The sequence below is a fragment of the Miniopterus schreibersii genome (assembly GCF_964146895.1).
Source record: "Miniopterus schreibersii genome assembly, chromosome: X".
Taxonomy (NCBI): Eukaryota; Metazoa; Chordata; class Mammalia; order Chiroptera; family Miniopteridae; genus Miniopterus; species Miniopterus schreibersii.
This window is the reverse complement of record NC_138104.1, coordinates 72891128-72904442: the sequence shown is the minus strand read 5'-3', so window position 1 is coordinate 72904442 and position 13315 is coordinate 72891128. Positions and strand designations below refer to the sequence as shown.

At 56.1% G+C, this 13315-nt stretch overlaps 1 protein-coding gene across 2 annotated transcripts; it reads left to right on the top strand.

Annotated features, from left to right (window-relative positions):
• Positions 1–577: 577 nt before the first annotated feature.
• Positions 578–8399, top strand: MAGED4B (MAGE family member D4B; the record flags this gene model as incomplete). Of its 2 annotated transcripts, XM_081124991.1 has the most annotated exons (13): positions 578–726; positions 1706–1942; positions 2224–3054; positions 3482–3721; positions 3811–3874; positions 4078–4157; positions 4553–4644; positions 5251–5330; positions 5416–5458; positions 5864–5926; positions 6838–6952; positions 7570–8000; positions 8194–8399. In XM_081124991.1, the coding sequence occupies exons 1-13, from the start codon at positions 586–588 to the stop codon at positions 8201–8203; spliced, it is 2427 nt and encodes an 808-aa protein (XP_080981117.1). In that variant the 5' UTR covers positions 578–585. The 2 variants fall into 2 exon arrangements, with proteins under 2 accessions (XP_080981117.1, XP_080981118.1); XM_081124992.1 differs by lacking the exon at positions 8194–8399 and having other exon boundaries at positions 618–726; positions 7570–8004.
• Between the last annotated feature and the right edge of the window lie 4916 nt (positions 8400–13315).

Below are 13315 nucleotides of genomic sequence, written 5' to 3'. Positions count from 1 at the left end.
CCATGCAATGAATGTGTCTGTGCCTCAGCTTTCTGATCTGTAAAATGGGGATGCGGACATCCACCTCCCAGGGCAGCCGTGAGAGGGAGACAAGCCCCAGCACAGATATGGCTGTGATGTACAAGCTGCATAAGGAGCGACTGAAGAAGCAAATGTTCCCAGTGTGCCTGGAGGCCACAGGGATGAATAGTGGAGGGGGACACAAAGGGAACTGGCATCCTCTGGCCATTTACATTTCCCTTGTTGCTAGAGACCTCTGCATTTGTGACCTAGGGGTCATCTTGGGGAAGCAGGGCATAGTGGATTCCAGACCACACGGGAGGAGCTTAGGGGAAAGGGGGAAGGCAGAGCTTCAGAAGTGGGGGGTATTGAGGGTAGATGATTGGGTGGGTTGAACTGCACCACAGGGTGTGAGTGCGCGCCCCTGCAGTCAGAGGCGGGGGTGGAAAGGGGAATCTGGCGGGAAGGAGAAAACGCCCCCACGCCCTGCCATCCAGCCCGCACACCCGCGGAATCGCATGCGCACTGGGGACCTGGTGGACAGGGCTTTTGTTGGGAAAGCGGGCGGGCTGAAGGGGTCGGCGCATGCGCAGGCTGCCCAGCTGCGGGGGGTGTGCAGAGAAAAGGGGCGGGGTGGTCGGAGCTGCTGTGCTGGCAGCAGTAGGCGAGGGCGCGGCTGCGGGGTTCCTGGTGCTGAGGAGCGACGCCATTGGAGCCCCAGGGAAGGTAAGGATCCAGCCTCAGACAGGACCTGGAGCGGGCGAGTGGAACCCGGCGCGCTGCGCCACTCCTCCCTGGACAACGCACCCTACCCCCCAGCAATGCTCCCACCCCCACCCCCACCCGGAGCTGAACACAACCCAAGCACTCAAAACCCGAACCACATTAGACCCGCGGTCTAGACAGGAGCCCCATTCTCCCCGCCGCCAGACCCAGGCTCCCGGATCCGAGCCCTGGTGACACCGGATCCCACGACCCGACCCGTGCGCGTGCTCTGGGCTGAGCTGCCTTAGACACGGGCCCCATCCCCACCCAACAACTCCTAGATCACTCTTACCCAGCTAACCGCTTTGCCCCCTTCCTGGAATTGCAACCCTGCGTTTTGAGACCTCCACTGGTCCAATTGGAGCCTCACCTAGCCCGAGGCACCCTCCCCATCTACCCCTAGCGCTCCTGTGTGAGCCCAATCTGACCGGAATCCCCTGAATCGCCCCCACCTACCGGGACCTCGGACCTCGCCAAAGGGTCCCTGGGATTCAGTTTCCCAGCGCTTTCCGCGGTCCCCATGTGTCTGAGCCCTCACACCTCATGTGCTCCCCCTTCATCCTGGCTGCCTGCTCCAGCCCTTAAATTCAGGCCCTTTGTTTCCCCTATCTCAATGCATCCATCCCCTTTGGGGCTCTTCAGACCCAAGCCTGTCAGTCCACCCCTCTTTCAAATCGAGTCGCTGGGATGGAGATCCTGCTCGGACCTCAACTCCCCTTTCAGTGCGGACGGGTGGATGGGGAGATCTCCTCCGGCCTCTTCTATCCCTCTCTTAGGGCTCTGTCTCTGACAGAACCTACCCCAATAGACTTCACCCCCCACCCCTACTGCCCAGTAAGGGGACGACGGCCGCCGCCAGCCCCACCCCCACCTCCTGAGAAATCCCGCCTCCACTGGATCCCTCTTCCTCCCCCTGAAGAGGCCTCACCCTCCCTCTCAGGCTGAGCTCTCTTCTTGGGACCCCAGCATGGCTGAGGGAAGCTTCCGCAAGGAATCAGAAAGCTACAGCGCTGAAGACATGGATGAGGGTAGCGATGAAGTTGGGGAAGAAGAGATGGTTGAAGGAAACGACTATGAAGAATTTGGTGCTTTCGGAGGCTATGGCACCTTCACCAGCTTTGACATTCATCTCCTCAGAGCCTTTGGGAGCTTGGGTTCAGGCCTTCGCCTCTTGGCGGTGAGGCCCCTTCTTGGCCACCTGCTAGCCCTGCTAATCTGGGGCGGGGGTGCGCAGAGAGGAGTGGATGAAGGGAAGGGTTGATGAGGAAGGACTGCCTAGCCACTTTAAACCAAACCTTCCCTTTCCTGCTGGGAGAAAGGGGGATCGGGGAGGGTCTTGGGGGTGGTTGGGGCTGGCTGGCTGGCTGGCTGCCTGGAGGAGGCTGGCAAGCACAGGGAAGCAGGATGCGAGTGTGCAAAGTTGTCTGCCTTCCCCTACCCTTCTCTCCGGCCTTGCAGAATGAGCCCTGGGAACTGGAAAACCCTATGCTGGCCCAGACTCTGGTGGAGGCATTTCAGCTGGATCCAGAAACACTTGCCAATGAGGCGGAGGCTCGAGCTGCCAATGTAGCCCGAGCTGCCGCCTCCAACCGTGCTGCTCGGGCTGCTGCCTCTGCTGCCCGTGCCCTCTACAATCAGGTGGTCACTAACTACCCGCTGGCCGCAGACCAGGCCTCGAGAGAAGATACCCAGCCCATGACATATGCGGTCGAGGCTCAGGGAGCCACCCCTGAGACAACCCTTGCTTCTCCGCACAGCCCCCAGATACCAGTCACCAGTGAGATGGCTGCCTCTGGGGCTCCAGCAACCTCCTCACAATCCCAGCCAGCCTCCCAGGCCCCGGGGGCCGCTACCGAGGGTCCCAGTACTGCCTACGCTTCCTCTCGGGCTCCATGTGCCAGTGAGGTGGATGCCACCCAGCCCAAGACAGCCTTTCTGGGTCAGAATGATGTCTTTGATTTCACCCAGCCAGCAGGTGTCAGTGGCATAGCCTTCCCACGCCCCAAGAGACCCGCCCCAGCCCAAGAGGCTGCCTCGGAGGGCCCCAGTGCTGCCTCTGGGGTGCCCCAGGCAGCATCTGCTGGGGAGGGGGCAGCCACCAGACCCAAGACGACCAAGTCTGGGAAGGCTCTCGCTAAGACTCGGTGGGTGGAGCCTCAGAATGTTGTGGCAGCTGCTGCTGCCAAGGCCAAGACGGCCACGAGCGCCCCTGAGCCTGAGGGTGCAGCTGCCACTGCTCAGAACAGTGCTGAGCCCTGGGCCAGGATGGGAGGCAAGAGAACAAAGAAGGTGAGACCTCCCTGTACTCTCCAAATCCCCATCCCCTCCCCTCCCCTCCCCTCCCCTCCCCTCCCCTCCCCTCCCCTCCCCTCCCCTCCCCTCCCCTCCCCTCCCCTCCCCTCTTGTCCTCCCTTCCCTTCCCCTCCCCTCTTGTCCTCCCTTGCCTTCCCTTCCTCTCCCCTCTTCTTCTCTCAACTTGTCCAAGTTTCTACAACACAAGTGTGCCAGCATGTTTTTACTACACGTAGTCCCTACCCTCCGGCCTGGAGGGAGAAGAGGTTGGCTCAGTGCCTGACACTTAGTAAGTCCTCTGCACACGCCATCCGATGTTCCTGCTTCTCTTATTTCCAAGTACCTGCTCTGGTGAAGATGTTGCCAGGGGCTTGGGCACAGTAAGCTTGGTAGCCCTGGGTCTCTCTTCTCCCCAATGCTACAGTCCAAGCACCTGGATGACGAGTATGAGAGCAGTGAGGAGGAGAGAGAGCCTCCTGCGGTCCCACCGTCCTGGAGAGCATCGCAGCCCCCATTGACAGTGCGGGCTCAGATGGCCCCACGCGCTCAGGTGGCCCCATGGGCTCAGATGGCCCCTCGGCCCCCGGTGGCCCTGAGATCCCAGGTACCCTCGAGGCACATACTGTGCTTGCCACCCCGCAACGTGACCCTTCTGCAAGAGAGGGTAAGGAGTCTGCCCTTCCCCCTCCCCCTCCTCCTTCCTTGCTGGCCAGCTCTTTGAGCTCACCCATGCCTTCACCTCTCCTTCTCCAGGCAAATAAATTGGTGAAATATCTGATGATTAAGGACTACAAGAAGATCCCCATCAAGCGCTCAGGTGGACAGCTATACCCCGTCCCTGAGCTCTGCCCTCCCTCCTCCCCCAGTCCTCCCTAGTGGCCTCCCCATCAGATGCTCCCAATTATCAGGCCTTGACTGATGGGTTCTGACTGTGCCCCCCTCAGCAGGGGTGACTGAGGGGCCGCAGCTCTGTGGCTCCTGCTCAGCCCAGATACTTTCCCTACCTCTTCCCTCCTGCAGACATGCTGAAGGACGTCATCCGAGAATACGATGAACACTTCCCTGAGATCATTGAACGAGCAACATACACCCTGGAAAAGGTGGGCGTGGGGATGGGCTGGGGACAGCTCTGTGGAACAAGAGCAGCGGGGAAGCTTTGCACCCTGCAGCCTTTGGAGGCCCAGTCTCAGTACTGCCTGCTCCTGGAAGCCTTGCCTAGCTTCTCTACCTGGGAGCTTCCACTGCATACTTCTTCCCCTTTGTCACCCACCCCCTGGTGCTCTTGGGGGCCTCTTGTCTCCTGAAGTGGGTCCTGTTGCCTCAGCCAGTGCCAGAGCTCCCACAGGCCAGTTCCTCCACGTCCTCTCTCCTTCTGCCCACCCCCAGGACTTTGGGTACCTCGCCTAGGAAACGTTTGACAGGGAATGGAGTGACCGCCTGCAGGACACCCAGCATGGATTTTTTTACCTCACATTCTTGCTTTCTCCCCGTGTAGAAGTTCGGGATCCACCTGAAGGAGATAGACAAAGAAGAACATCTGTACATTCTCGTCTGCACGCGGGATTCTTCAGCGCGCCTCCTGGGAAAGTGAGAAAGGGCAGGAGGGTTGTGGCCTCCTCCTCTCAGAGAAACAGGGAAACAGGGCTGGAGGGCCTAGCACTGTGCGCACCCACAGTTAGTGGTGCCAAGTGATTACCAGGTGGTCGAGGCCTTGCTGCGGTCAAGGTCCCACCCCCGCCCGCCCCACCCCCTTCCTTCCAAGAAAGCAGGCTTCTTGTTGCTTTCCTCTTCATGCTAAGTGCCTGGCCTGGGCTTGGCAGAGTGGTTGGTCCTTGGGGAGCTTCCTATCCAGTGTAAGTCCCATGGGCAAAGGGCAGGGAAGGTGTGGATGAACCTCTGGACACACCTTTGGCAAGTGTTTGCTCCCCCTGCTTAGCCCCATCCTTGGCAGAATCCCCAGTGTGTGTGTGTGGGGGGGTGGGGGGTGGGGGGGGGTGAGCATCCACTTTTGATGGATGAAGTGATGCAATCTCAAGGGGGCGAATGAGTTGTCTGGGTCGGGTAGCAAGCCATGCACAGAGTGGGAAGAACTGCCCTGTAGCAGACCAATCTGGGAAAGGCTAGTTGGGTGAGCTGGCTGTAGTCCTTTGGGCAAATGACTGCTGGACAGGATCCCTCTTTCTACACCTTTAGGACCAAGGATACTCCCAGGCTGAGTCTCCTCTTGGTGATTCTGGGAGTCATCTTCATGAATGGCAACCGTGCCAGCGAGGGTGAGTTGCTGGACCTGCAGCTGTGGGGGTTGTCCCCTGTCTCACCTTCGTGTTCTAAATTCTTGTACCTCATCTCCACTGGCAGCTGTCCTCTGGGAGGCACTACGCAAGATGGGACTGCGCCCTGGGTATGATTGGACTCTCTGGGCTCTCGCTGCCCCTCAACGTTGTCGTTGGGCACAGGAAGCCCCAGGCTTCTGGTGCAGGGGAGTGGGCGTCCCGGACTAGGCAGAGCACGCAGGGTCTCACCAGGGTGCGTGGCGAAATGGCCCTGAACTCTCAACCCCCTCTCTGCTCCATGCCCCCTTTCTGTCCCCAGAGGAGATCTAAGAGAAACCGCCAGCATTTGGGGCTCCAACAAACCCTTATGTAGGCCATTGCTGACAGGTGGCCGTCAGACCTCTGCTGCATGCCCAGGCCTCATGGGGCTGCCCCCACAGGCCAGGAAGCTCTCAATCCTGGTAGGGAGTGCTGCTGCCCACATCTGGGCACTGCCACTGGCTCTAGTCATGGATTCCTTTCCTTGCCCTCAGGGTGAGGCATCCATTCCTTGGCGATCTGAGGAAGCTCATTACAGACGACTTTGTGAAGCAGAAGTAAGTATTAACCGAGTTAACTTTGTCTCGCACTCGTGCCTTCCTGGTGTGTTGGTCTGGCTGAGGAAGCCATTCCCCATCCTGGATCTTAACACTAGAGGGATGGAGTCTCTGGGGTGAGTGTGGGTGGGGGTGTGTGAGTGCCGGGGAGATCAGAGTTCCGGGGCATTCTTGAGGAAAGGTTACAACCACCACACCATTCAGCACCTGCCCTGCAGGCTATAGGAGAATATCCCCTGCTTTACATCCCAGCAACCTGGGGCTGCAGAGTGGAAGTCTGAGCATGGCCCCGGCTGGTACAGGGCCCATTCAGGCCTGGAGCCCGGCCCTCCTGACTTTCTGGCCAGGGCCCACCCTGTCCTCGGTCCTGGGGGAACACGTGAGCACCTACACTGGTGCACTAGCACATGTGCGTGCGCACACAGTCAGGAGTATATACGGAGTTCGCTGCTCTTGGTGGACTGTTTCCTCCCTTCACAGTCCTTTTCTATGGCGGACTGTCCCAGGGCTCAGCCCGGCCACGGATGAGACCCTGCAGTGGGGTGTGCTCAGAGCAGGGGGCCTGAAGAAATGGCTTCTCTGTTTACAACACACCCAACAGGAATCCGGGGTCATTGTGACAGGGGGCACAAAGCTTGTGGCCTTCCCATGAACAAACACCCTACATGTCCCCCCGTACCTTCACATGGCTGCCGGGCAGGATCGACAGCCCAGGGCTTTGAAGGCCTCAGTGTTGGAGGCAGAAGCCCTGGGAGTGAGCTCAGGAGTGGAGCACCTGCCGGAGGTCCAGGGCAGTCCTGCAGGAGCTGAGCTGCAGCTTCGGGACTGGGAAGGGGCCACCTGGGAGCCATTAGTGCAACCGTAGGTCTGCCTGGCTGGAGGCAAAGTTTATTACTTTCCTCTCCACTGAGGTACCTGGAATACAAGAAGATCCCCAATAGCAGCCCACCCGAGTATGAATTCCTCTGGGGCCTGCGGGCCCGCCACGAGACCAGCAAGATGAGGGTGCTGAGATTCATCGCCCAGGTAACGGAGAGCCTCTGCTGGGGGCCGGGCCCAAGGGTTGGCACTTCCCACACCTTGTCTGTTTCTCGGTCATGGGCTCCTTATGCTGTTTGTCTGTCCAGCGAGGACACTGAGGCTCAGAAAGGCTCCTAGGTGACTTGCTCAGGTTCACAGATGTAGTACGTGTGAGGGATGGAGTGAAATCCCAGGTCTGGTCCAGAATAAGAGGAGCCCGACTTCAGTGGCATTATTTATTTATTTATTTATTTATTTATTTATTTATTTATTTATATTTATTTATTTAAAATATATCTTTACTGACTTCAGAAAGAGGAAGGGAGAGGGAAAGAGAGAGATAGAAACATTAATGATGAGAGAGTCATCATTGATCGGCTGCCTCCTGCACGCCCCTGACTGGGGATCGAGCCCGCAACCCAGGCCTGTGCCCTGACCAGGAATCTAACCACGATCTCCTGGATCCAAGGTCGATGCTCGACCGCTGAGCCACGCCTGGCCGGGCCCAGTGGTCTTTATTTTTATTATGATTACGCACAGTGCACAGGAGGGCGTGTGGCGGGAAGCAGGTGCTCAGTGAATGTGGGGTAGTGGTTAGGATGGTTGCTGTTATTCCATCACAGTATCAGAACCGAGACCCCCGGGACTGGAAGGCTCATTTCTTGGAGGCTGTGGATGATGCTTTCAAGACGATGGATGTGGATATGGCCGAGGAGCATGCCCGGGCCCAGATGAGGGCCCAGATGAACATCGGGGATGAAGCTCTAATTGGACGGTGGAGCTGGGATGACATACAGGCGGAGCTCCTGACCTGGGATGAGGACGGAGATTTTGGCGATGCCTGGGCCAGGATCCCCTTTGCTTTCTGGGCCAGATACCATCAGTACATTCTGAATAGCAACCGTGCCAACAGGAGAACCACTTGGAGAGCTGGCGTCAGCAGTGGCACCAACGGTGGGGCCAACACCAGCATCCTAGATGGCCCTAGCACCAGCTCCACCATCCGGACCAGAAATGCCGCCAGAACCAGTGCCGACTTCTTCTCCTGGATCCAGTAAGGTTTTCGGGAGATCAGTGAGACTCTGAAGGGCGGGCCAAGGAGGGGCTGTGAGGAGTCGGTGGCAGGCCTGGCGTGGAGAGGGGAAAACGATGAGAGTGTGGACAGACCCTTGCTTTGTTCTTTATATCCCTCACTGTTTCACCTGTATTTCTACTTCTGTTTTCGCTGTTGTGTCCTGTGTTTACAGACAACGCTGACGAACTGCAGCAATCACTCACCCAGCCAGAGTGCCTCCTCAGACTCCGTGTCCACATAGCACTCTAAGCAACCTCTGCCTGCCCATCAAAGATGGCATGCAAAACAAAGCTCTCTTTGCCCTCCTGCTTTCACTGTGTGCTGTTGTCGTGCTGTCGTGTTTTTGGTATCAGTGTCACATTAAAGTTGCAAAACGAATTGGGATGTTTCGTCCATTACTTGTGCACGTGTTGCTCTGAGTGGCCCATGGTTGGCTCTCTGGGATGGGGGTGGGGGCGGGCTCACCTCTGCCTAAGAGGCAAGCAGGGCGCTGGGAGGGGTGGAGGTGTTTGTGAGTGTGGAGACCACGAGTTTTGAGACGCTTCGGTCAACATAATTTTGTGATTTTCTACACGGTGCAGCGCCAGTTAGACACCAACGGGGAAAGCGGGGGAAGGGATGGGATGGAGGCTATGAGTTTTTGCCACTGTTCCTCCTACCAAGGGGCAGGGTCCACAGGCACCCTCCAGGACGCACCTCCCCATCCCCACCTCTGGAGGTGCTGCACCGGAGCCCTTCCCTCAACATCCACACAAGTTCAGGACCTCATCCCTGAACTTGTCGGTCCCTTGGGCCTAAAGGTGACATTCTCTCCCCTCTAGCAGTGAGAAGGAGGATCACTATTGCCGAGAGTAGATTTAATGAAAACAAAGCTACTACAGACCTCGAAAGCCCATTGCCTGTGGCCGTGACCTGAAGCTTGTTTGGGGCTGCAGAGCCCTTCAGTGGGACCAGGGCTGTCCCAGAGAGGCCAAGGCCAGGCCTAGGTCCTTGCATCTTCAAGGGCTGGGGGATCCCTGCTGGGGGGAGGGGGGTGTGGCTGGTTCTGCAGTTCCTCCAGCAGACAACAGTGAGCGCAGAGACACAGAGGGTCCCTGGGAAGGGGTCGGGAGCAGGCAGGGACAGTGTTCGGAGCTTCCTCGGGTTCCCCAGTGATAGCCACATGTTGGCAGGACAAGACCCCAGGTTAAGTGCAGGGAGAGAGTAGTGAAAGGGCCCCTGCCCCCGTTGCCTCTTTTCCCTGAGAAGAGGCTCTCCTCTCTTCTGCCAGGACTGGATCCTGACCTGGACCCAGCTACACAACTTGGAAAATGCAAAGGTGGATCTCTTTGCTCAAAAATTATTAAGAGTTCCAAGAGAACATTGAATCACACATGGAGCCCTTCGGAGCACAGGGTCCCGGGGGACTGCAGAGGTCGCACCCCCAGGATACTGGCTACTCGGCACCCTTCCCCTAAAGACAAGCTTCGGGTGGGTTTCTGCCTTGTTGCCAGGTGCTGTCATTTCTGCCTCCCTGGTAGCTGGGTCCCTGCTTGGCCAAAGGGACACTCTGTGGTTCTGAACGAAATGGAGTCCCCTTCCCTTTAGGTTTCCAGGTGCACGGCCTGAGTGTGTGGTGGGGTGCGAAGGATGCTTGGGGCCCCAGCCCTGGTGTGATGAATGATACATGATGTTTCTGCACCCTCGATGACCCGGAAAACTCCCAGGGCCCTGCTGTGCACATAGTAGACACATGCCTTTTCCTGGATGAATGTGGGGCTCTCACTCAAGCCTCAGGTGTGTGTCTGAGGGCACCTGAGATATGGCAGCTCATGTGGAAAGGGGGTGAAAGCAGCCATCCCCAAGCCCCCAGGCTTGCAGGTTTATAGCACTCTCCCCTGTCCACACCCCTTCCCCATGGTCTTCCTCCCCAGGGGCCCACTCCCCTGCACCCTGCAAGGTGGCCAGGGAGGAGGAGAGCAGAGGGGAGGCAGGAGGGCCCTGGGGAATGCAGCCAGACTGTGGGTCCCCCAGGATGGTCAGGATGGTCACCTTGGAGGTGAACTACCTCCTCACTCACAGGGCAACCATGGCACCAAGGCAGGCCTCCCCACCCCAGCCCCCACCCCAGCCACAGTTCCTCCACAGGCTCCCCAGCCACAGAGGCCCACAGTGCATCTCCCCATGTGTTTCCCGAGACCCTACTGTGCACCAGGCCCTCGGATGAGGTGTGCGGGTACCTGGGAGGCTCCCACAGCTTTTTCCCCACCCAGGCCTGCGCCCTCTGACTCCTCTCACTCTGGTTGATGGACAAGCACTCCTCGATTCACCGATTCGGGTTGTTGACTATTATGCATAAAGTTCCCTGAATGTCCACTTACCATTTCTTGTGAGGGCCTAGGTTTTATTTACCGGACAGCCCTCAGGGTCATGCCCATTGTACGGATGAGGAAAGCGAGGCTCTCAGAGTGAAGACACTCATCCTAAGGCACACAGCCAGGGAGTGGCAGAGCTGGGCCTGGAACCCAGAACCCTCTTAGTTCAAATGTGTGCTCTGCCCACTGCAGTCTGCCTTCACTGCCTTCGAGGGGCTCACAGTGTTTTGGGGGCAACACCCCCACCTCTCAGCACTCTCTGATCACACCCACCTGCCCACCCACCTGGACTGGCCGTACCACTCCTCGTCTCCCTTCATTGAGCCAAAACCTAACCCCTCACGGCTTCCCACGCTGGAGGTTCCTCCTACACTTCTAAGGGACCAGCCAATGCCCTGCCAGCCCCCTGAGACATCTGTTTTGGCAATGTCCTGGGCGCCCATCCTGCTCCTCCTCCTCGCCTTGGTCAGCATCACCGTCAGGCCCTGGGTCCGGCACTTTGGTGCACTATCTGCTTCCAACCTCGCTGATGCTCTGCGGGAGTTACTGTTCCTCGTGGCACAGGTGACCGAAGAGACTCCCAGCAGGGAACTCAGTTGCCTGAGTTCTGGCACCCCGCTCTGCCACCGCCTCCACAAGTGGCCTGGCCCTGCTTTTTCTCCCTTTGGCCCTTAGGGTTCCCATCTCTCACAGCATAGGGTTGGACTAGATGTCCTCCGAGGGTGCCCCAGCTCTGAGGTCCCCTGGTCTGCATCCTTAGTCTCGTCATCTCTCGGCCTCTGTTTCCTCACCTGAGTAATAGGGGCAGGAGCATGTGCTCAGCCTGCCTGGCTCAGCTCCCAGGGCAGCTGTGAGCAGGTGGTGTGGCCTGTGCATGGGAGCAGGTAGGAAGTGGGTAGTGTGCAAACAGGACACGCGCTTGCTACCCACACACTCCATGCATGTGTGTGTGTGGGGGGGGGGGGGCTGCTGGAATGCAGATGGGATTCATGTCCCTCCAGCCCCTCTGAGCCCCGTGACCTAGGTGGGGAGTCACTTCACTCTCAGAGCCCCCATTTCCTCACCTCCACAGTCAGGTTACTGTGCCCGCCTCGCCGTCTCAGACAGCACCGAGCAGTAGGTATGTGGACAGTATCAGAAATCCAGTAGCACGGGAACCACCACCCCAATCCCTACCACCTTTTCTCAGTGAGTAGATTGAGGAAATGATTTGTCCAATGTCAAGCTTCCAATTCTGGATGACTCCATATTACAAGTGCCCTTGATTTTAAACTTAACAACATAGAAACCATACAAATCGGCAAACGTTGCCCACTTCAAATATGGCTTTGCGCTGTCCTCACACACTCTCACAGTGTCCTGGAGGTGCCAACACTTCAGCATCCACGTAGCAAGTGGACTCTACGCCCGACCTGTCCTAGTATGTGTTTCAGCAAATGCAGGTAATTTTATTTCGAAATAGTCGACATATCCACAGCTTACAAAGTTCGAGAAATGAAATGGTGTGTACACACTCAATGGCCACATAAAAGAAAATGTAAAAGACTGTGGGTGCTAAGAGTTGAAGGATACGGAACAAAGAACTCCCCTACACTGTCCATGGCACTCAACTTGCACGAGGCCTTTGGAAAACATTAGGGATCATAGCATGTTGATACTTCAGGCAGCCTTGAAGGAGGAGATATCAGAGACAAGGTCTTGGCAAAAGTGAACCTTCTGAAGCCAGAGAGACAAGAAGTAGGAAGATGTGACTCTACTCGGAGTTACTCATTGTTTTTAGCCAGTAATCTGAGACAGGTGAGAGCTAAATGATCATGTGCCTGTTTATGAAGCTGACCAGGCAACTGTGTGGTCATAGCACAAGGAATGAGGACACAAGGGAGGAGCCCTAGGGCTAGGTGACCCTGGCAAATCTCCTCTTGCTTCCTTCCCTCCACATGGGAAAAGGGCACAAGGCAGGGATGCAATAGGACGAAGGACGAAGTCAAGAGCAAGAATCAATGTAGAAGGACGTTCCCCAGAAGATAGAGTCTAACCTCAGCTGTAGTTTCAAATTCTTGCCCTGAAGCACACTTGGTTCATCTGTATGGGGGGGGGGGGCAGCAGAGCAAGAGAGGCTGGCTAGAGCCCCCTACTTGGCGCACTTAAGTAGAATCCTTGAATGACTGATAAAGCCTTGAACGTTTTCTTCATAAGATGTCTATGTTGGGGCTATTGTTATTAGCAAACTGAGTTCCTCTGAATTAAGCTAATAGTTAAGGTTTCTCTTTTCTCCTATATTGAATAAACTGGACATGTACCACTGCGTATTGTGTGGTACTGTCATACATTTATATATTGTAGTATGGTTGTAACAATATTTATCACATTATATAGTTATGGTACAATGTTATTGTCTACATTCGATACATACTGTACATTAGATCTCTATAGCTTATGTAATGCTCCTTACAAGCTTATACCCTTAAACACCATCAACCTTACCACACCCCTCCACACACACACACACACACACACACACACACACACACACACACACACTTATACCCTAGAATCTCCCATTTTACTGTGTTTTTAAAAAAATTGGTTTGACATTTTAGAGTGCACACATAAGTGATATCATACAGTACTTGTCTTTCTCTGTCTGACTTACGTAGCTTAGCATAATGTAGTCAAGACTCATCCATTTTGCTGCAAAAGGGAGCATATCCTCCTTTCTCGTAGCTGAATAATATTCTGTTCTGTATATATACCACATCATCATTTTATCCATTCATCTGTTGATGGGCATTTGGGTGCTTTCCATATCTTGCTATTGTGAATAATGCTGCGATCAGCATTGAAGTGCATACATCTCTTCGAACACCTGCTTTCATTCCTTAGGGTATATATATTTATACCAGTGGAATAACCAGATCATAGGATAGATCTATTTTTTTT